The sequence below is a fragment of the Miniopterus natalensis genome, chromosome 13, assembly GCF_054644295.1.
Source record: "Miniopterus natalensis isolate mMinNat1 chromosome 13, mMinNat1.hap1, whole genome shotgun sequence".
NCBI classification, from domain to species: Eukaryota; Metazoa; Chordata; class Mammalia; order Chiroptera; family Miniopteridae; genus Miniopterus; species Miniopterus natalensis.
In genome coordinates, this window is record NC_142093.1 from 45332639 (window position 1) to 45355890 (window position 23252).

At 43.1% G+C, this 23252-nt stretch overlaps 1 protein-coding gene across 1 annotated transcript in view; it reads left to right on the forward strand.

Annotated features, from left to right (window-relative positions):
* CTNNA2 (catenin alpha 2) overlaps positions 1-23252 on the forward strand; it is a 976906-nt gene that overhangs the window by 307005 nt on the left and 646649 nt on the right. The window contains exon 7 of the mRNA XM_087823861.1: positions 20012-20215. Coding sequence (XP_087679987.1) covers positions 20012-20215 — 204 coding nt within the window. The remainder of the gene's footprint in view (positions 1-20011; positions 20216-23252) is intronic.

The following is a 23252-nucleotide window of genomic DNA, read 5'->3' on the forward strand; positions in this document are numbered from 1 at the left end:
TAAGGCCAGGGCTAACGCTAAGTGCGTGAGCTTCTACATTGTGTTATTTGGGAGTTCTCATTGCTTTAGTAGCTTCTTATGCAGTGAGAAACCACCTTTAGTTTCCCATTAAATATCAGATTTCTTCAGGGTTAGTGGTCCGAAGACTGCGCCTGGTACAGCTGGAAGAAAGGGGAGGGAGGGCCTGGCAGAAAGGGGTAGGACAGAGGACAGAGTGATGGCATCAGGTTGGTGTTTCTGCCCTAAAGAAATTTATCATTATTACTATTGTTTTTGTTAATCCTCACACGAGGCTATTTTTTTCATTGATTTTTAAAATATGTTTTTATTGATTTCAGAGAGAGAGGAAGGGAGATGGAGAGAGAGAGAGAAACATCAATGATGAGAGAGTCATTGATGGGCTGCCTCCTGCACGCCCCCTGCTGGGCATCGAGCCCTCAACCCTGGCATGTGCCCTGACCGGGAATTGAACTGTAACCTCCAGGTTCATGGGTCGACACCCAACCACTGAGCAACACTGGCCAGGCTTTTTCATTGATTTTTAGAGAGAGTGGAAGGGAGTGAGGGAGCTGGGAGGGGGGCAGGACAAGATGTGAGAGAGACACATGGATAGGTTGCTTCCTGCACATGCCCCAACCAGGGCTGGGGATCAAACCTGCAACCCAGGTACATGCCCTAGCCCGGGGGTCTAACTGGCGATCCTCCTGTGTGCTGGCTGACAATCTGACCATTGAGCCACACCAGCCAGAGCTATCATTATTTTTTTAACAACATTTTACATAAATGATATCTTTCCATTCACAGTTAATTAGTAAGACATGACACTTGTTTTAAAGAGTCTAATACAAATGATAAGAACAAATAAAATGGCATGAAAAGGCATTGTTAAATCTTACATTTGACTGATACTCAGCTTTTTTATCACTGATATTCTCTTGAAAACTTCCAGGATCAAACCTCTCAGTTGTGACGAAGAGCGGGACTTCCCCCTGTCCTAGATTGAGGAGGGATTCATATTTTCTAGACTAGAACATATACTTAATAAGTCAGAGGGAATAGCTAATACATACCTGGATGATTCAGAAAAGCAAAGATTGCTAGCATTAAAAGTCCCCTTACCCGGCCCGGCGTGGCTCAGCGGTTGAGCACTGACCCAGGATCCAGGAGATTGAGGTTCGATTCCCGGTCAGGACACATGCTCGGGATTGCGGGCTCGATCCCCAGTCGGGGGCGTGCAGGAGGCAGCCGATCAATGACTCTCTCATCACAGAGATCTCATCTCTCATAGAGATGTTTCTATCTCTCTCTCTTCCTCTCCTTCCCTCTCCCTGAAATCAATAAAGATATATATATTTTAAAAGTCCCCTTGTTATTGTCCAGTCCCTATGACCCAGTTTATAAAAGAGAAAGTGATTTCCAGAGAGACCAAACACTTTGTGGTAAGTCACACATATAATTATTCTCATAACCAAGGTAAGAGCACAGGTCTTTTCCTTTCAGCATCAGGTGCTATCTTCTCACTCTGTCAATTCCCTGAAGGTACCCCAAATAATCATGCAGTCCGAGTAAAAGAGGGTGCTTGCCATGCAGAGGCAGCTCCAAGACAGGTCCCGTCTCTCCCTCAACCAGGCTCCCTCTCCGAAAACTGCCCTTGAAGAACTTCCCGAGCGGACACTGCTTGTTTCCCATGTCTCTGCTTTAGCTGGTCTTCTGCAAGGACCGGAGACATATACGTGCATCTGCTTGTTTAAAAATATCTTACTGTCATCTTCTGTCACCTTCATCCCACTTCTTAAGCTTATTCTGATCGCTGATGGTCATCTTGGAATTATTTTGTTTTCCTTTCCTTTTTTTTGCCCACAATGATACTAAACTTTCTGAAAACCCTAAGTGTCCACGCTTCTCTCCTGCTCTGCTCACACAGACGAGAGTTTAAACTTCTTTCCAGTGTCCCCACTCGGTACAAGGTGAACTGTTGTGTATGGGCCTGGAGGCAGGTGAGGCCCTCGGTCCTTGTGTTCCAGGGGGGGCTGTCTTGGTTCCCTCTCCGCCTTTCCTGGTGTTCGAGCAGGTCTGTGAGCTTTCAGTTCCCCACAGGTGACATGGGTCTAATGTGGCTGTATTGGTTTGTTGTGAGAATTATTGAAAACATTTTGTAGGGCAGCTGATGTAAACTCTAAATAAATGTTAGCCATGTTGCTGGTGGAAATGGATGCTTTTCTATTATCTTTTTGCACTAAAAAAATATTTTTTCACCTTGATTTTTGTGTTTTGGAAAATGATCTAAATTTACCTTTTTGGTTCAAAGTTAGAGATACTAGTTTTCAAGATTTGTTATATTGTAAATTCAACTAATATTGACCAACTCCTCAAAATGGACTCTGTAATTTCAGATATTTACAGTTAAAGATAAGTCGTGTGTTGTGGTTAGATGGTCACATACTAGGAAAATATTCATTATTGGTGAATATAATGCCAGGAAATAAGTTATAAACCATTGTGTGTCAGTCTTTGGCCTCAAACCTTCAAACAAATTGTTTCCCAAATCAGTGCCAGTAATTTCCATTTACCATCAATTCTTTTTTGCAGTTTTCAATAATCCTAATTCTGAAGTTTGTTCTTTGTTGTCATTTTACGTCTATTATGCTTTTTGTTTATGGCTGTACATTTATAATGATGCAAATACCTGTTGTGCATAGATGAATTTAACCGGGGATTAATTCCCGTGTATTATAAAATAGTCATCTCCTAGTGACCGCTGTTTACATTCCCATATACGGACCCGTTCACTTAAAATCGGCACTCCGAAGGGGTGTCCGCGCGCAGGGATGGGCGGAGGGGCGAGTGGCGACATCCTTTGTAATGTCTTAGCAGCTTTCCATCTCTGTGCCCAACTTAATTAAGCTTTGCACAGCCTTGTAAATGTTAGCAAAGAAAGGCCAGTTTTCTCATCGGCTAACTGCTGCCAGACTGGAGGATAACACTTTGGGAGATAAATAGCTGTGGCAGAGCCCCTCACATTGTTGCCAGTTTAAACTCATGCGGCTCAGCCTGCTGCCATGGGATGCAGGCCTCACAGCTGCCAGGTGCAGAGTGGAGATAAGTGGTGGGAGGGTCACCCCCATAATTCTGACATCGAGAGGGATGTTGGAGAGGGCGGAGGGTGCCCGGTGTAAGGCAGAGCCAGGAGTCTCAGTGGCAAAAGAACAGAGCCCTGTAGATGAGGTGGAAGGGCCTCAAGGAATAGAGACCGAGAGGAGCAACAATTAGCACTTCACACTTCAGTAAACAGCACACAGTAATACTGTTTTTCAAGCAATCCCTGATCTGTGATTTTCCACATGGAGTTTTCAGGAACAGTAGAAAAGAGTAGCAGATGTCCATGTTCTTCATGTTTTAATTCATATTATTTTGAAATGTGCCCCATTAAAAAAGTATTTTATGATAGGAGTTTTACTTCTGGCACCTCACACTGGCTGGTGCGTTGTAAGCTCCCAATTAATGTTGATCGAAAGAAGGAATGAATGGTAGTAATTTGCTGGAGAGCGGACGAGGCAAAATGAGTCAGTCCGTTTAATTGAAGGGTTATAATTATAGTCAAAACTTATTTACATTTAAGAAAGAAGAAGAAGTATTGATAGTGCAGAAGTACTGATAATTATAATAGCAACAGTGACCGTAATAAAATAATGTATCTTTTACTTTGCCATGTTCTTTAGCCCTTTGGTTTAAATCAGTATATCTTTTTCCTTGGATGTTGTAGAACTTGATAAAAGCCGTCTGTCTTAGAAAGCTGCCTCTGTGTAGGCCTAACTTCTCAGATAACTCTTGGCATCTCTTTCCGTAAACTCCTTCTTTCATCAAGGTCACATTCCCTTTGACCTTCATAAATGACTTTATTTTGCTCTATTCCCCCCCCCCCCCCCCCTTGACCATTACATCTCCGTCTCCTTGGCTGGCTCACCTTTCCTGCCACCTAAATATGATTTTCCCTAGACTTCTAACCCTTACCCCATTCCATGCTCCCAAAAAGGGCCCTTTTGTTGGGGACCCCAGGTACTCCACATCTGTCTCTCTAGCCCCAGTCTCTTTCCTGAGGTCCAGACCTGTGTCCAACTCTATGGGTGACATGTTCATTTGGATAACTTAAAAGCATCTAAACAGTGCTCAAACTAAATCTAGTGTTTTCCCTCTGTCAGACCTAACCTTTGTTCTTGTATTTTTTGTTTTAGCTCTAGGAACTGCCTTTTTGAACGTAGCCATGCAGTCTAGGGCCTGGCTGCTGGTTTAAGTCAGGCCCTTATTTGCTTTCTGGATCGCTGCAGTAACTCACCGATTGCCCTGCCCTCCTCCCAGCTTCTTCCCCCTGTACTCCATCATCTCTGCCAGTCTGGCTTTTCCAAAATGCAAGTCAGGTAGTGTGATGTGTTATTCACCAGCAAAGTTCCATCTTCAGGATAAACTTCAAAGTTCTTAGGGTGGCATAAGATCATTTCAATAGGCCCCCAACTACCTCTCTCATCCCTCATCCTCCTTGAAATCACCTTTCATTTTATCTTCAGCCTTAATGAACTGTTCACTGTCCTTAAGACGAACAGTTGCTGTTTCATTCACAGGGTGTGTGTCATGGTATTTCCTCTGGCAGAACTTCCCCCCCTCTCTTTTTTACGTAATACATTTATATTCATCCTTACTGATGTAGCTTCTTTTTTGAAACCTTCCCTAATGCTCCCAATAACTAAGCCACTAATTATTCTATGTCATGGTTATATTGATTATATTTTGTGCATATTAATATTAAACCTATTATTCTATTTCCATTTTCTGTCTCCTCAATGTGACACTAGGAGGGGAGAGACCAGATCTCATGAATACCCTTATTGGCATGCTTAGCACATAGACATAAAGTAAATGTTTGTTGAATGAATATTAAATGAATATGCTCTTTGTTTTGATCTTACTGGCCATCCAGTTTATGCACCCATAATTTGTTTTTAGCCTTCTAGACTGTTGCAATATGCCCTATCAACTTATCCACAGTAGACATTCTGTGCCTCTGTGATCCATTTATTCTATTACTATGTTCCATTGGGCAACCATTATCTTGTTAATTGGGTTAACCCTTCCCAGGTATCTGTTATCCAGTGTTCTACAAAGGATCTATGTAATTTAAATCATCATCAGCAGATGTACATCAAAATCCGGAGTTCAAAAGAGAACATGACATCCTCATTAAGACAAAGAATATGTTTCAAGTCATGCTATGTTTTTTGAAAAGCAATTAACATATTGCACATTATTTCTGTGAGGCACAAACTGTTCCTTTCCCATCTTAATTTGTCTGCTTAAAAATAGACAGAAAAAGATAGATGAGTTTACACTCAAGGTGTATGCATTTTCCTCGTGACCAATGAACCAATTTCCTTTTTATATTTGCAGAATATTGGTACGATTACTCTTTCATCAGACATGAGATTTGAGTGTATAACCAGTTTGTGGAAACCGCCTAGTAATTTATTAGGTTGATAACAGCAATTAAGTCATAATTGCTTCTGAGAAATACAAAGTGACTTTCCATTTTAAATGGATCATTTAACATTCCAAACCAAAGACAGAGTGTAAATAATTCCTGGGATAAAAAGTTTGTTTCTCTTATTATAAAACTTTAAAAAAATTCAACCGTCGCTAATCTAGTAACTAATTATTCAGTTGCTGGATTATTGGATTCATGTCATATTTTCATCCGTCCTCTCAAGCTGCTTTCCATTTTATTCTTTAAAATGTAATAAGGGCCCGGCCAGGCATGGCTCAGCAGTTGAGCATTGATCTAGGATCCAGGCGATCGGGGTTCGATTCCTGGTCAGGGCACATGCCCGGGTTGCGGGCTTGATCCCCAGTCGGGGGCATGCAGGAGGCAGCCGATCAGTGACTCTCTCATCATTGATGTTTCTCTCTCTCTCTCCCTCTCCCTTCCTCTCTCTGAAATCAATAAAGATATATTTAAAAATGAATAAATAAATAAAATAAATGTAATAAGGAAGAGGGTTTTAGACAGAAGTGTGACATGGCCGTAGACCTATGGCTTTTTAACTTTTTAAAGATGTAAAAATCATCCTTAGCTTGTTGACCACTTGAAATGGATAGCAGGCCTAGTTTGGCCCATGAGCCATGTTTACCAACAGTAGTTTTAATCAGACTTTGAAATGCTTGCAGAATTTTTATTTTTATGACACTATTGCTTTCAATAACACTTCCCTCTTCACAGATACACACTCTATACTTAAATGCACTCATCGAAAATGCCTGTTGGTTTAGATTACCCTGTGAGGACATTTAGAATGGTTCTCTCTCTAAGATAAATCAGGACCAAGGACTTTACAGTGATGGTTCAGCAACCAGAGGATTTGGCTGCCTCAGCTAGTGTGCCTCACACTGAAGGCAGAACTAACATTAGTCATCCTGATAGATGACGTGCCCCACCCTAGTAATTCTGAGTCTCGAGCTCAAGGAGCCACATCAAATACTAGTGTGGACCAAAATGTACACCCCCAATTGAAGGGCCACCCGCATGCATTCATCTGCAGATACTAGATTCCCTGGGGTGCCCTAGTGTTCTCCAGAATCCTTTTGATAAAGACCAGAAAAAAAGGACATTTGTGTTCATGAACCCTAAGTCCACTAATAAGCAGATATTTATCAACTTTCTATGTGAGAGGCACTCAGCTGATTGCGGTAGAATATACGGTACCAAAGTTTAGGAAAGCATTGTAATCGATGATCTTCCCTTCTACCTCCCTCTGCTCTCTCCCTCTCTCCCTCTCTCCCTCTCTCTCTCTCTCTCTGTCACTTTCTCTCTCTCTCACACACACACACACACACACACACCCCACCACCACCAATAATGCTGGGACAAGAGCCAAATGGGCTATTAGATGGTAACTGACAATGAGTTCAATAATGGGACTTTGGAAGAGAGCCTTCTATAGAGAGAGCTGAAGTTAGCCTTCCCTGAGCAGGGCCAACGTGGGCTTCAGAGAAGCAGCAGGGAGGTAGATAGTGTGGAAATATCCAGTAGGGAAGAACTGACGCCACAAATGAAGCTAACTGAGGCAGGGTGAGGCAGTCCGAGACCACTTTGGCTGGAACCAGGGGGCCATGAGGAGCGTCCTGGGAGATGAACTTTGTGAGGCACAGACTGGTGTCAGATCACAGAGAATCTGAAAGACCAGGATCTTAAACATGAAGTGAGTGAATGTGAGCTTCTATTTCTTTAGCCTATAGTTGCTGAAAATGACATCATAATTCTGAGGGTTGGAAGAAAAATGCAAGCCATTGCCTAGTTCCACTGGGAATGGGGACATATATTACAAAAGGAATGATAGGAACAGAATTGGAGAACCACTGGGTAAGATTGCAGCATCTGTAAATTGTCAGGTGGTTGGTAATTACAGGTAGTTGGGGAGCCACAGAAGGTTTGGGGCCAGCAGGGTAGTATGATTAAGCAGAATGTTAGGAATGGTCCATTAGGGGGGAAAATAAGTTTTATAAGAAAGGTCAATATAGAGTTTTGATGATGAAAGAGAGTTGATAATGGCCTGAATAAAGGCGGAAGGGTGGAATGACAATGAAAATATATAAAATATTATATATATAAAAGAGCAATTTCAAGTGAATTCATTATTAATATTTATTACTTCTATGTGTCATGCACTCTTCTAAGCTCTTTACATGTATTGTTTAATCTTTCAGCAACCGTATAGTATAGATACTGATATTTTCTTACTGTTCAAGCGAGGATACTGAGACACTTTGTTAAGCAACCCACTTGGCTGGCAGTTACAGCTGCAAGGAGTTGGAGCCAGAATCCTAATCCAGGCCATCCTACCCTGGCCCTAGGTAATATGGATACTGGAGGATTTCTCATTGGTTCTAACTGCTCATTAGTGCGCTCAGAGGATGAAGTGAGACTATGGGACTATGGGTTCCCGTATTTTCCTGCTTCTGGTTTTCCTCTACTGAAACGAGGGTTTGGGCTCTGGAGGAAGATGACTTCATTCTTACACACCTTCTACTTAAGAAGGTGGTCGAACCTCCAGCTGTCATTGTCCAGTGTGCAACCGTAGGTGCAGAGCTGGGTCTCAGGAGGGTGAGGACTGGACATGGAACTGGAGCTGTTGTTCACAAGCCGGTGATGGCTGAGGCATGGGGGCGGTTGGGCTCTTCAAGAAGCAGGGTATTGAGAGAAATTCTGAGGACACGGAGCGGGTGTCACAAGCAAGGGAGCATCCTTGACAGGAGCCACTCGCACGTTTGTGTCTCTCCACAGTGCCAGGTGGATTAGGGGAGACGTCCCCAAGAAGCCAATAGGGTTACAGGCAGGTTACATAAAGAAAGGGGGAGCTTACGTACTAGAGCGAGCATGCAGTGCAAAGCCCTGACCACTTGGCAGCATCTGCAGTTGGAGAGGCAGGTGTTGGTCTCAAGCCAGGCAGCTGGAGTGGCGACACTGGTCGGGTGGAGTGGAAGTCCCACTGGGCTGGAGTGTGACAGCCAAGCTCGAGCGTTGGGTGGTCAGAGCTCTGCATTCTTATAGCCCACAGTGGGCGGCTGTCTCACTCATATCGGTATGCAGTTGGAGTACTTATCCAAGTGTCCAGACTTGCAGTTTGGGGTGTTTTAGGCCCATCCCAAGGGCATTTCCATTACACCCAATCTCGGGCATATTACTGCTTGACAGAACTGTCATGGTTCACACTGGCTCCATATCAGATTGTCAAAAGGTGCCCTGAAAGTCAGCTCTGCTCTTGCTCTATACAGCTGGGCCTTGAGGAATACCACCTACTGGGGTAGATGAGGGAAGAACCGGGAGGAGATGGGAGAAGAAGCTGTCTCCGGGTACCAGCAGAACCTCCCAGAGCAGGGCCCCCTTAAGGATAGTGAGCTTTAATTTAAAGAGTGGGTGGTTTTAAATTGTGCTAAGCAGCACATGGAGGTTAAATAGGTTGAAGACTGGATACGAAAAGATGGTCAATAGTGTAGAAAGTCCAAAGAGAATGAAGACATGCTATGACAGCTTTCTCAGCAAAAGAGTTCAGCGTTTTCTTTGTTTGACTCTCGAAAGCCTTGATTTGATGGAATACGTTTTGGACACTTGTTCTCTAATTAATCCATAATGTACAACTCCAGGGCATTGATTCCCTTTGCCCTGCTTTCCTGCGATGAGCTGTAAACTAGTATCCTTGTCAGAGCTTGAGGCTGTGCTCAGGAAATGCCCCACAGCAAGTCAGCAACAGGCACCGATAAGGGAATTAGGGGAATGGAGCCAGTTTCCGCCAGATTGCACCAGCCGGCAGGAGTGTCCTGGAGCTGGACACTCACCCAGTATTTTCTTCCAGTACCGTCGGTAAGTAAGCGTCTTCCTAAATAGCAGTTTCTCTGGACAAATGAAATTAGTGTAAGCTTAAATATAGCGCTCTTTGTTAAAATAATTAAATATTTAAGAATAAAAAGTGCTATATTAATTACCAATTTATAATCCGTGTCATTTCTTTCCGATTAAACGGAACTGTTTAATGACAAATAGTTATCTTAGTGGATGAATGGCATAATTAGTTTATTTTTAAATATATAAATATATAAGAAATCGGTGAGATACTGTACAATTCTTACTGTACAAATCAGTAAGATACTTTACAATTTTTAAGACATATCTAAAAGGGAGGTTAGCATTTTTTTGCAACTTAATAAAAAAAATAGGTGATTGAAATTCAATATCCTCAGTATTTTCCATTCCGAATATTACCCCAATTAGGTTAATAGAAACTTTTCATGTGAAGTTAGAATGATTCTCAGGGGCAGAGCTTGGCACAGGATGAGAAAGATGAAACTGTATCTGTGTTAATTATTGATACACTACACAGAATGTGTTTAAAACTGAATGAATAACATGCTTTTGATGGCGCTACCTTGGTGAATTTTTTTAAATGGTCTTGATTTATGCTTTTATCTCAGACTTCAGCCTTTAATATAAGCATTTAAAGCATTCTGAGCCAGAATTAAGATCCTGCCGCTTTGTTTGTAGATGTTTTTCGTTCTCAATTTTAAGTGGTGTAAATTCCTTTTTTTTTTTTTGCTCTCACCTCCATCAATAGTCATTTTAATGGGAAACAGAGAGAGACTGCCTCAGGGGTCACTAGTCAAATAATTTTAACTGGATAAGACAATAATAAATAGGTATTGCCTGGACTTGTTTTTGTTTGTTTTGTTTTGAATTGTTATCAGTGCAGTGAAATAATACAATCAATAAAATTTAATGCCTTAGCAAAACTTGATCCTCCTGGCACTCTGTGACCTTCTGTGACCTAGGCCATTCCTAAAGGCAGTCGGAAGCTCTAAGCTGAACCAGAGCTGGAGCTTCGTGAGCGCTGGGCCATCTTCTGATTTCACCTAGGCTGAGGCAGCCTTACCCCCGGGCCACGTGGCAGTGTGCTCTTCACGTAGCCGGACACAGAAGGACTCGAATTTTATACTTGAGAGGAAAGGAGGAGAGGAGGAAGGGCTGTGGTACTGGTGGAACATAAAATAGACCCAGTTATCCTCCAGGACAGGGCAGACCACCCGATTTGAATATGCAGAGGGAGATAGATGGAGGGGGTGATGCTAAAGGTGCTAAAGAAAGGGTGCGAAGACGTGTGCATGACATTGCCTATTCCTGGGAAACTTCAAAATAATTACAGGAGAAACATCCCCTCGCCTGAACACACGTTGTCATTTAGGTTTTCTGTCTTTCATCGCCTTAATGACGCCATAGCAGAATGACATATTCCTTTAGAAGGATGAGTCTGACTAATGTTACCTTCCTCTTTGAGGTTCTTTTTTGAAATCTTTAGAAAGTGAACGTGAATGACGGCACAAGGGCCTGTGGACGTTCATTCTTGATTCTGAGTAGTTATGTTGGACAGCAGGTGGCCAGGGCCTGGTGTATATGAGCAGGAGCATGATTTATTATTTTCCTTACTTGCCACCTTGAACTATGAAGGTAGTAAAAATCCAGGACACATTTTCTTACAAGGTGGTCACAAACAACCAAGACTACCCCTGGGCTTTCTCATGTCACTAGTATTTGCTTTTTTCCATGTTTTATAAGATTAACTTGGAGAAAACAAATGATTGAATCAGCCCATACTCTTATCAAATTGCTTTCTCTGTTGTCTTTTTTGACATTTTGAAAATTCTGTATACATTTGAGGTGACATAAGTAGTTCTCTAAAGGGTTTAACTAATGATAAATGCCATAAATTCTAAAGGTAATAAATAAGATTTTCTCCCAGTGTTTAAAAGCATCTTTCTCAGCGATTGGAGCTCAATAGCTGAGACATAGTCAGCTTTAAGGTGGTTAATTTCTAGCCAAAGAAAGACCGAGATATATTTGTTTTTCTTCTTGGTAGTAAAAATATATTATAATTCCTGCTGACCAGTTTGAAAATAAGTGAGAAATTTAAAAACAGGACAAAGGAGCATTTTAGAGCGTTTATCCCCGATCGTTGTTCACTGTTATTTATACTACCAGAAAGTCTGAAAGAATCATGTGCTACGGCTGCTTTAGTGTTTGAGGTGGAGAAGTGGGGGTTGTGCGAATTTGCTCCTGGTGACTAGCCCCGTGCATGTGGAGAGGTGCGGGAGGAAAACTGTAGTGTTGTGGCTGGATCGCAGCCTTGGGAGCTGCGGGGCCTGCTTCCCGGTTCGGGCTCTGTCCCTTGCTCTGAGTGTGTGCCAGACAACGGGTTCACCTCTCCGAGCACATTCCTTGTTATATCTAGTTGACATCTAGGTGTATTTTTTTGTGTATTTTGTTTCATTTTGTACTTCCTGTTATGGTAAATTAGTTCCTCCAATTTAATAGTCCTTGTGTATATGAAGACAATTGATTTCACCCATGAATATGTAAATGCCTTCATGAAAAAAAAAAATTAATTTGTAGTACATTTTTGGTTGATTCTCATTTTCCCCCAAGTAAACAGTTGTAACATCTGCAATCAAAGAGTCAGCCTTCAGTATCGGCAGGGCAGGAGATGGTTCCAGGACCCCCCCATGGCTACCAAAATCTATGGAAGCTCAAGTCCCTTATATAAAATGATGTGGAATAGTGTCTACATTTGCCCGTCTGCATCTGTGGATTTCCAACTGTGGATCAAAAATAGTTTTTGATCCTGGATGGGTAGAATTTGCAGATGTAGAACTGCTGCATACCAAGGGCCAACTATATATATTTACATTTATGTACAAGTGGACCCATGGAGTTCAACTCTAGTTTTATCTTCTTTCTTTTTTAAATTGAATTTATTGGGATGACATTGGTTAATATAATTATATAGGTTTCAGGTGTGCAATTCTATAATCCGTCATCTGTATATTGTAGTTTTATCTTTCTAATTTTAGTACCATTTAGTTCCTTCTCTTTTCTAGTTGTATTTTCTAGAATCTTCAGGAAAAATATTTTATAATATTTTATGAATTAGAAAATATTTTTGTTTTGTCTCAACATTAGCCAGATTGCTTGTTACTCTCCACTGAGCCTGATGTGGCTTTTGGATTAAGATATTTATAAATAGCTCGGCCGGCGTGGCCCAGCCATTGAGCATCGACCTATAATCCTGGAGATCTCGGTTCGATTCCCCTTCAGGCCACATGCCCAGGTTGTGGCTCCATCCCCAGTGAGGGGCCTGTAGGAAGCAGCGAATCAATAACTCTCTCATCATTGATGTTTCTCTGTCTCTCTCCCTCTCCCTTCCTCTCTCTGAAGTCAATAAAGACATATATTTTTTTTTAAAAAAGATATAAATAAATAAGTATGGTACACACGCATGTACACATGTAGGCCCACAGTTCGTCACCAATAACTTTCTGGCCTTCAAGTTCAATGGACATTTCAGTTTGATCTTCCTTGCCCTCTTTGGAGAATCCCCGCTGTTCTCCCTTGTCAGCTATGGCCGTGCAACCTCCCGGGTCTAGTCGGATCTCTCTGACCGTTCTCTGCGGTGTCATGGGAGCGTCCTTTCTGTTATACATGGAGTGTTTCCCCATGTGGTGTCTTGGGCACGCTGCTCTTCTCTATCTGTTATTTCTCCTTGGGAATCCTGTCTTTTCTCATGGCTTCTACTTCTGCCTTTATTCCGATGGTCCTAATCTTTATACCTGGGGTGTTTTTGTGCATTTATAGTGAAGTTTTTCCACCAGCCTTTTTGACGTAAATGAATCACAGGCATTTTAAACCTTTATCACAATTGTTCAAGGTCAGCAAATGTTTTCTTTAAGGGCCCGTAATAAATAATGCAAGCTTCGTGGGCCAGACAGCCTCTGTCCTAACTCCAGCTCTGCCCCCATTGTGGTGTGAAAAGAGCCATAGACAGTACGTAAACGAATGGGTCTGTGTTCTAATAAAACTTTATTTACAAAACAGAAGGCTGACGTGCAGGGGATAGCTTGCTGATGTCCACGTTGTCGATGTTGCCCAAGCTTGGAATTTAGGTTTTTGTCTTGGACTTTTTCATTCTCGTAGCCTATTTCTAAATTTTGCAGGTGACATTCTAAAAGTGTCCTAATATGTGCCCTTCTCTTTACCTATACAGACACTACCTTGTACTTTCCCCGCCTTTCTTCTGCTTCTGGGGGCTTGATAATGTCTCCCCTGCCTTCTACTTCTAGTCCTGCTGAAGCTACCTCCCCCTGCTGGCAGAGAAAACCACCTAAAACCTAACCGGATTATGGCACTCCTAATTTTTAAGCGCTTGACGACTCTTCATTGTCTCAAGGGATGTTCACAAAGCGAAAGCTTCCTGACTGGCACACAAGTCTACTCAGGTCTCGGCTGTGGGTCTCCTCACAGGCTTGGTCTCTTACCCCTTCAGATCTTTGGAGAAGCAAATGCCAAGCTAGCTGGGGCTCGATTTGTAGGAGGAATTGCCCGTGAAGAGAAAAATGGGAGAGAACCAGCAGAAATAGCCTGAGAGAGCTCTTGACTGTAGTGCAGGTCAAACACTTGTGAAAGGGGAGTGAGAAAGAAAGAAAGAGGGTTGTGCGGGCAGAGGCTCAGCACAGTTCTGAGAAAGTCTCAGGTAGGCCAGTGGGGAGCCCAGGGCAGGAGCAGAGCTTGCCTGTTGGAGGAGCCTCCACTGGGCAGCCGTGGCCTGCGTGTGCTCAGCGATCGACCGCGGCTGCCTGGGGGCAAGTGTGGCTCCTTGTGAAACTATCGTAGATCTACAGGGCCAGCAGACGGGGGTCGGGAAACCACACTCATGTAGACGTTTCTCTCAAAGGAGAGTTGCCTGGGGAACCTCCAGAGCACCATATTTGTGACCTCACTTTACACTTCAGCTTCAATAAACCACCTACAATAAGCTGCTTCTGCCATGGCCTCTCTCGCCTCCATGCATTTGCTTGCACTTCCTAGTCTGTCCTCATTGCGCCTTCCTGCTCCTGACTTGGCTTAGCCAACTGCTTTTCACTCTCGAAACCTTAGCTGAGGAGCAATCGTCTCCAGAAAGATTTCTTTACCTCCCCCCTCCCGACTGTGCAAATTGCCACTACTCAGTCATTTCTTAACACCATCGGTATATTCTCCAAATTACAATTGGTTGTTCATGTTCTTGTTTTTGACTAGACAATGAACCTTGTGAGGTAAAGGATTATTCAGTCCCTGCCCTCAGACATCCATAGTAACTGGCACCCATTTGTTGAATGAATGGCTGTACTCTCCCGTATCCATTTGGAGGGCAAGATGATCCAGATGACAGACAAGACAGTAGGACAGATGATGCTTATGTCATTATACTTGGTTTAAGAGAGTTTCCTAGTTTTTAGTAGTAAGTACATATTTATAATTATGATTAATTAGGCTCATTTCTACTGAATGTGTGCAGTCAGATACAGTGGAAGGCTTATTATCAAAAGACCAGTGTTCAAATCCCGGTGTCCTTATTAGTCGGCTGAGACAACAGCTTAGCATCATTCGCTACTTCAGTAAGATGGGGATAGTAATATTAAGGACACAGAATTGTGGACCCATCACACCATTTGTAATCCCTTCTTTTCACTTTCGCCGAAGCCTCTCTGCTGCCTCCAGTTGTATCAGAGCCTGCAACAAGCATAACTCAATGTTCCGTGATTGTTCTGAACTTTTAGATAACTCCTTGCAGAGAGAACGGATGATAGGTGCGATTTAACAATTGCACCTTCTGACAATTGCATGTGAAGGGAGTACAGGTAAATGTATTATTCCGAGAGGTAGTTTTGAACTATATGGTCTACTGATTTATTTCAAGGTAAAATTATTATAGAGTTCAACAAGGGAAATAATGGGAAATCAGTTATGTAGGACTAGACAGACCATTACAGGACTGACTTGGTGGCAGAATAGAATCCTAGCTTTCTGTGCTTGGGGATGAATTATTGAGGCTGCTTTCTTTAAGGTCATGCTTTCCAGTTGCCACTCCATAAATTGTAAGAATGAAAACAGTAATTTTTTAAAGCAGAAGATGTTACTAAAACATAAATAAGTAGAATTACAAAAGACAAAATATGCAGGTCAAATAAGCAGAATGAAAATAGACAAGATAAAAAAATTTAAGTCTTATTTAAAAAAAGAAAAAGAGAAAAAGATAAAGAAATGTAGGCCCACATTTTTCAAATGAAGTAACCTGACAATAAAAGATAGACCTGAAAGATCAAAAAGATAAAACAACTTACAGTAATGAGTTTTAAGAACACAAATAGAAGACTTCTATATTTAAAATGTAAAATCTCAGTGAATTAAAATAAGTCAGTACAGTTGGAAACAGCATACAATCCTCTCGCAGGAGCACACCTTTGTCATAAAGGGAGAGACAGGAAGCCTTGGCCTGAGCTTTCTGTGTTTGGTGCTTGAAATAATCCCTCGGTGCACCAGGGAGGGGAGTTTTGATCCAGGCTGCTGCGCCCTTCCCGCCAGTAGAGGGCAGCCACACAGAGCGGTGAGGCCAGGCCGAGCTGAACCAGGGAAGGGGGCGTCTGCTTGCTGATCTGAAATGACCCTGACATGCGGCAGCAAAGAGAACCTGCCTCGGTGTTTATTTTTTAGGTCACCTCCGAATAATGCAGAAGCAATTGCTCTGCTTTGGCTTTCGTTTTCTGTATGTCCTGCTCAGGATGCAGCTCCAGGAGTTTGGTTTTTTCTTACTACTTTAGCAAATGTAATCTTTTCCTCTAAGCCCCTGGCTTCATTTGGTTCTGTCTTTTTTGTCTGTCTGTCTGTCTGTTGTCTTGTTCCTTTCTCATATCCTAAAGCCTGTTTGAGATCTGGCAAGTTCTCTGAACACACAGGCACGCCCGCACACACACAAGGGCGCCTGTCCACTGCCCTTTATCTTTATGCTTTCTCTCTCCCCCGAGTGGCTTCTCCCCTCTAGACCCTCACATCCGTCATCGCGAAGCTCCCCATCTCCACCGCAGATATAGACTGGGCTATTGCAAATTTATTGTTTCTTTTCCAGGGACATTTTTCAAAAGCTTTCCCCCTGTGATCTATAAATAATGAATAATTCCATTGGAAATGTGATGAATAGTGTAACTTCTATGCCGAGTTTTTTAAGCTCAGTGTTTCAGTGTGTTTACTTTCCTGACAGCCCCAGGCCAGGCAGGTGGGAAGCTCATTCGGCTGACACTGCCAGTTCTCTTGCCACGTTTCCCAAAGTGTGTTCCTTAGGTCCTCACAGATAGTGCATGCATTTTAAAGAGCACCCTCTCTATGCTCAAGTAGGTTTGAGGAATGCTACAGTAAACTGGCTTCTGTAATGCAGAGCTCCCCAAAGCATTTCATGTGATTATTTGCTCGGGGCCATGCAAGCTTTCCAAAGCATATTTGGTCACGAAAACTTATTTTTTCATCAAAACATTACATCTCTAAGCTCAGTGTTCCATAGAAAATAATTTAGGAAATAATGTTCTAATGGCAGTGGTACATTTTCTTCTGTTCCGCCGAGAAACTGTTTTACAGTTGCCCTTATTGGAAAGTTCATGTTTACCTCAGTGTATTTTCATCAGATTGGCACATCTTTATATTATTTTTAGTCCAAAAGTATAAAAAAGAGCAAATATATGATTCTTTTTTTAAAAATTAATCCTCACACGAGGATATTTTTCCATTGGTTTTTAGAGAGAGTGGAAGAGAGGGAGGAGGGGGAGAGAGAGAGAAACATCAATGTGAGAGAGACACATGGATTGGTTGCCTCCCTCATGCGCCCCAACCAGGACTGGGGATTGAGCCTGCAAACGAGGTACGTGCCCTTGACTGGGAATCAAACCCTTGACTTTTTGGTCCACTGGCCGATGCTCTAATCACTGAGCCAAACCGTCCAGGGCAAACATATGATTCTTTAGTCTTTTAAAACCTCAAAACAGAGCAAATAATTTTCACTATGCTTTGTATTCATATGGGTTTCTGTAAGAGAGTTCTTTGAAAATCAGTAATTTTTATAAGGGAAAATAGTCTATGTTTTGATTAAGCATTTCTTTAATTAGGTTATCAGTACTTATACACGTTACGTGGTAATAAAAAATATCAGAAGGGCATCAACCGAAAAGCACTAGAAACAAAGAGAGAGAAAGAGAATTGAAAAGGATCCTACTGGGAAGAGTCATTGCAGATGCAGCTGTAGCACAGATTGCAGGTGTAATGGGAACACCTATGCTCCCCTCAACTTTCCTTTGGGAATCTCAGCTGTAGTGATAGACCCTGCAAAGCCATCCATTGTCCTGGGAACTCCTCATGATTTTTGAGAGTATTTGGAAGGTTACTAGGGTACAAGAGACAGGGTCTCAGTAACACTACTCTGAGTTAAGTAAATGTCATCCTCTTTGTAAGATCTAAGGGAGTGCCGGTGTGAAGTGATCTTCACGCCAAAACCAGCCACAGCATAGCTTAGCTGCTGCTTGCCTTAGCTCATGCATTTGCCCTCTAAACTGAAGAGGAAACTTTGACCAATAAGTGATTTCCTAGGAGATCCACGATCCCAGTGGACCTCAGACCTGGTCTGTGTTTAGTGGGTGCTTCTTTTTTCCCAAGTTATGACCTGTTTGAATGCCTTCCTCAGTAGTTCATAGTCTTTGTGCTGAAAATATCTCTGTGTTACAGTGATTTACATTTTACCAGGAATTAGAGAATCAGGTGCTTCAAACACAACTTCCAGTAAATACCTTAGGATGCTTTGTGGAGTGCAGACAAACCTTCCCAGAGCATATAGCCCAGACCCGTTTTGTAATGACTAAGCAGTTATTTTATTTTATATTCCGTCAGAAAAAAATCCCACAAGAGTCTTTTATTTTCTCCACTCTCTTTTTAGCACTAAGCACTCTAGTAAACACATAATACGCGCTGAGCAACGGTATGACTACCAACTCTCATTTTCTTTTCTATTATATTTGTAGGTAAGCTAAATTGTTTCTTCTACAGTGGTGGGCAGAAGTAGGTTTACAATTGTATGTGAAAACATGGAGTTTATTCTTGTATTATTACTTATTATTGTATTATTTACTTGTATTACAGCTCTAAACCTTCTCTTGCCCACCACTGTATATATCATATAAACGGGGGGGGGGGGGGTGTTTGTGTGTGTGTATGATATATATAAAATTGACAAACATTTAAGGAATAGTGAGCATTAAAGGAAATAGTAGTGGAATGGCAATCCCACCTCAGGATCCTAGAGTTGGAACTCCATTTCCTCCCTCACCACCACTCCAGTCCTTGGACCTCTGAGTGTACCATCAAAGATGAGTGTACTCTTTCCTGCAGCAGGCGTTCCACTCTGGAAAACCTTGTTCCCTGTTTTGAGCAGAAAAGGGTTCCCCAGTGGAAACCAGCCACTGACAAAGCCAGCTTTGCCTCTACTTCGTGCAGTGGCTTGTCACATACTTCACCGGTCTCTCTGCTCCCTGGTTTGCTGAGAATGATGTTCGGGTTGTGCTCCCAACCCTCTGGCTATGTTTTCTACTTAGCTGACCCTTCTTCTCCTGCACACCCTTGGGAGTTGGTATCATCTGGGTCTTCTTTGGCTTCCCCTTCGTGTCCTGTTTGCTTTACTAGTATGCCATTTGCTACCTTGCGTCCAGATCTCTGGGACGACTCCCCGATCCTTAGAAAGGCTAATACATCTCCTGAATTCTGGGTGCATATTTCTCTCCATGTCCGGACATCTCTACCTACACATTTCCAGACTCGTCAGGGGCAAAGCTAAGCTTAAATCCTCTATCACGCCTTCCTTTAAGGAAACAGCTCTACTTTCCCCTTTATCTAGGCTCCTTCAGAACATGCTAGTATCTCTGTCAGGGCACTGTCAGTTAATTGTGACAAATACACACACCACACACACCACACACACACACACACACACACACATCCTTTTGTGGAACACTAGATTTTATGCTAACAGTTAGTGCCTAGTGGAAAGTGCCCTGTGCTGAATGCGCCTGGTGGCTGCTATCTGCTAAGTGACCAAAGGCACCCTGTGTGGGGCCCACTGCTTCTCATGAGGCAGATGCGACATGCACAGCAGTCACCCGAATGCATCCTAACTTGTCAGTGAGACATCCTGCTCTTGCTCGGGGCCCGAAAATCTTCCCATAGCACCCCAAGAGCTGCACGAAATGGCCTTCCCTTCAAGGCGACACATTTTTAAAACGTGTCCCCGCCTCATTTGAAAGCTTCAGTTGCCTCTCCTTTGCCAAGAACACTTTCTTTCGAACAAGAAGTGCTGTCCCTCCCTGAGGATTAGATTTAGGGCGTGCTGTCTCACAGAAAGATTGATACTTGGTCAAGGCCACCGTAGGATCTGTCTCAGTGCCTGGCTTCTTCTCCGCGGAGAGCCTCGCCCTGGCCTCCGCTATTTCTGGCCTAGAAAACCGGGGCGCAAAAGCAGTTGTCTCTTCTCTGCCCATTTTTTAATTTATTTTTTATTTGTTGTTGCTGTACCGCTTTCAGAACAAGATTATCCTGGACCCCATGACGTTCAGCGAGGCCAGGTTCCGGCCGTCCCTGGAGGAGCGGCTGGAGAGCATCATCAGCGGGGCGGCGCTCATGGCCGACTCCTCGTGCACGCGTGACGACCGGCGCGAGAGGATCGTGGCCGAGTGCAACGCTGTGCGACAGGCGCTGCAGGACCTGCTCAGCGAGTACATGAATAACGTGAGTCCCGGGCTCCTGCGCCGGCCCCACGCCACCCCGTCCCGGGCTCTGGGAAAGCGCGCGCGGCGGGCACAGGGGACAGGTGCTCCGCAGAGACAGGCAGGGGGGCCGGGGAACGGCTTTGGGAGCCTCTCGAATGCCCTCTCAAGGTGCATTTCGGTTGGAAGCGGTTAGTAGGCGGGAAAACCTTTTTGGGATCACTTGGGCTGTTTCCCTCGAGTGATTTCTTGGTTCCTTTTGTGGCCGGCCTTTGATTGAGACGCAGGTGTCCACTGGGGAAAGCAGACGGTGTGGATGGGTATGACTCAGGGGACACCGATGTCCTCGGTTTACAAAGAGCAGTTTCAAAGCCAAGGGTAGCTGCCGGCGCTGACCTTTGGCCCTAAGAGGCATTGACAAGTGTGGTAGGTTTTAAACGTTCCTGCGGGGCTGGGCGGGGTGGCAGTGCTCTGACCGCAGTGGAACTTTGGATGTGTCGTGCAATTAGGGACGCTCATGAGAGGGGGGCTCCCAAATGGCTGGCTGTGGTGTCTACTTGCATTGCAGCCCAGATAATGGCTGTCTTCTCCTCCAGTTATGAGATGTGTCCGGTCCAGTACACCGAAAACTATAAACAGGAGATGGAATCCATGTACTTTGCTTTGAAAGACGCTGAATCGTGTCGGTATTGATGTGCTACATTCATTCAGCCAGGGCGATGTTGTTGATGCCCAGGACTAGCAACCGTGAAAGACCTCGAGTTCCTCCTGTGCTGGACTCCTGGGTGTGAGAGGATTTAGCAGAAAGTGGGGAAGTGTAGGTAAAGCGAGGTCTCGACATTACATGCTGAAGGCCCGCCCTGTATAGGGGTCAGGTGGGGAACAGGGACACTGACAGTCTGCTCACAGCTTTCGAAGGCCAGCCCGGATCCTGTTACAACTCTGGGAGGCAAATTCTGAGACAAAGCAGCCAGCCCCTGTCCCTCCCTGCAGCTTGGTCTTTCTCACCGGTTCCATCCCTAGCTGACCTGCTGCCCATGGGCCAAGCCAGGAGTGATCACTGATAGGAATGGTGCTGCTCCCGCTAGGCTCCGCAGAGAACTCTGAGCTAGAAAACAAGAAGATGTAGAAGGTCTTGCAAACTAAAAAACAAAAATCTGTTTTCTTTTCATGAATCTTCCGATTCTTTGATTTTGGAAGACTTGCTCATTTTCAGGGCACAAAGTATAAGGATGGATGCCTCACGGGGTACCCAGCTGCTTATGAGGACTTCTCTGTAGGGCACTGGGTGGCCAGCGCTTTCTGTGATTTGGATCCACAGAGATATGCAGAGTGAAGCTAGAAATGTTTGCCAGTGTCTCCCACCCTGAATGAATCTTTGGAGTAGCAGATTTAATGGAAAAAAAAACCAAAAAAAACACTTATAAAATCTGGTATTCTGCTTGTTGTTGCTTTTAATAGAATAGCCACAGGCTAATTACTTGTATGTGGAATTTGGTTTTATATTAACGTGCTGGTAATTTCTATCCAAGAAGAATCATTGCGAAAGAAGGAAGTAGAAACTGAAATGATCACACTGGTGGTTAAGATCACAGTATAAATGAGTCAGAGCAAAAGGATGTTCCAGGGAATTGGAATTACAGAAAGGGCTTAAGGAAGAGTTGATGGTGACATGTGATTTCCAGTTCGGTCGCTAGCATCCCGCCGAGCAGTTTTTTCTTTCAGTGTAAACTCATTCCGAACAGCAGAGCTGATGGATTTGTGTATTTTGTTGACTCCAGTCACTTGTTTTTCTTGTGATTCAGAAATATTTTGTATTTTTATTGAAAACTTGGTTTCTACTTTCATATGGTTATAAACAATACATGGGTGGGTTTAGTGCTTACATTTCAAAGTGTGCAAATTCTATTCACATTAAACCATCCAGATGACAGGCTGAAATAAAACGCCTCCTATCGACTTTTATATAAACTGTGTAAAATCTACTTGCACTTCATTCTTTGATGATTTTAAGGTAGAATTGGATGTAGCTAGACAAGCTCCATAATCCCTATCCAGTGCACCCATTTCTACTGCCACAATATCAATTTATATTTATTTTGATACCACGTATATGAATATAAAAACACACACCCATCTATATCCTGCCTGAAAAATCTTTTGTAGTTAACGGCAACCAATAAATTAGTCAGTTGTGCCTAGGCTGTGACAAGATATTTCTTTTTCAGTATGATAAGCTCTGAGAATAAAGGGACTGTCAAGTTATCACCCTGTAGATTTTCATCTTGATATGATAGGCAGCATCATTAGGATAAAGAAGTCACTGGGTTGAGAAGAAAAAATTCAAAAATTGACATAACTGACATTTCTGGATTCTAAAAATCTCCTGATCAGTCCCTGATGAAGATTCAGCTTGTCATGCTCAGTCGGAGGTGAAGCTGTTCTCAAATCATAACAGGCCAAGTGGTATGGAGTGGAGGGAGGAGGGGACTGGGGAGGAGAGCCGTATATTAAGTGATTAGGGAAAAAAATTCTGCATGGGGCATGAGCCATGGTTAGCCACACAGGTTACACTGAGCTCAACATGGTATCAGTTGTGTGTTAGATATTTCCACAAGGGTATGTCCACATTAATGAACGTCTGTGTGTGTGTGTGTGTGACTTGAAGATGTAACAAAAAATATTCACTTGAAAGAAATTGTGAGATGAAATAAAAGGCTGGCATAACAGAAACACATGGGGAAATTATGATTAGAGTGTAGCCGTGCTGGCAAAGGCTGTTGGGATAGTTTCAGGAAAGCCCTGGGTGGCCTTAATTTGTTTGATTAAGCGTCTAATGTAGCTCAAAGTAGGAAGAGTCTTAAAAAGAATCCCTCTTTAACTAGAATGTCATTGTTGTACGTCTGTGGAAACTAATGGGCAGAGAGAGACTCCTTTTCAAAACGAAGTCTGGCCTTCGGAACAGCACCACCAGTGTGACTGTTGCAGGAATATGCCAAGTACTATAAATACTTCCAAATTGTAATGAAGACATAAACTTTTCTCTGGAACTTATAATT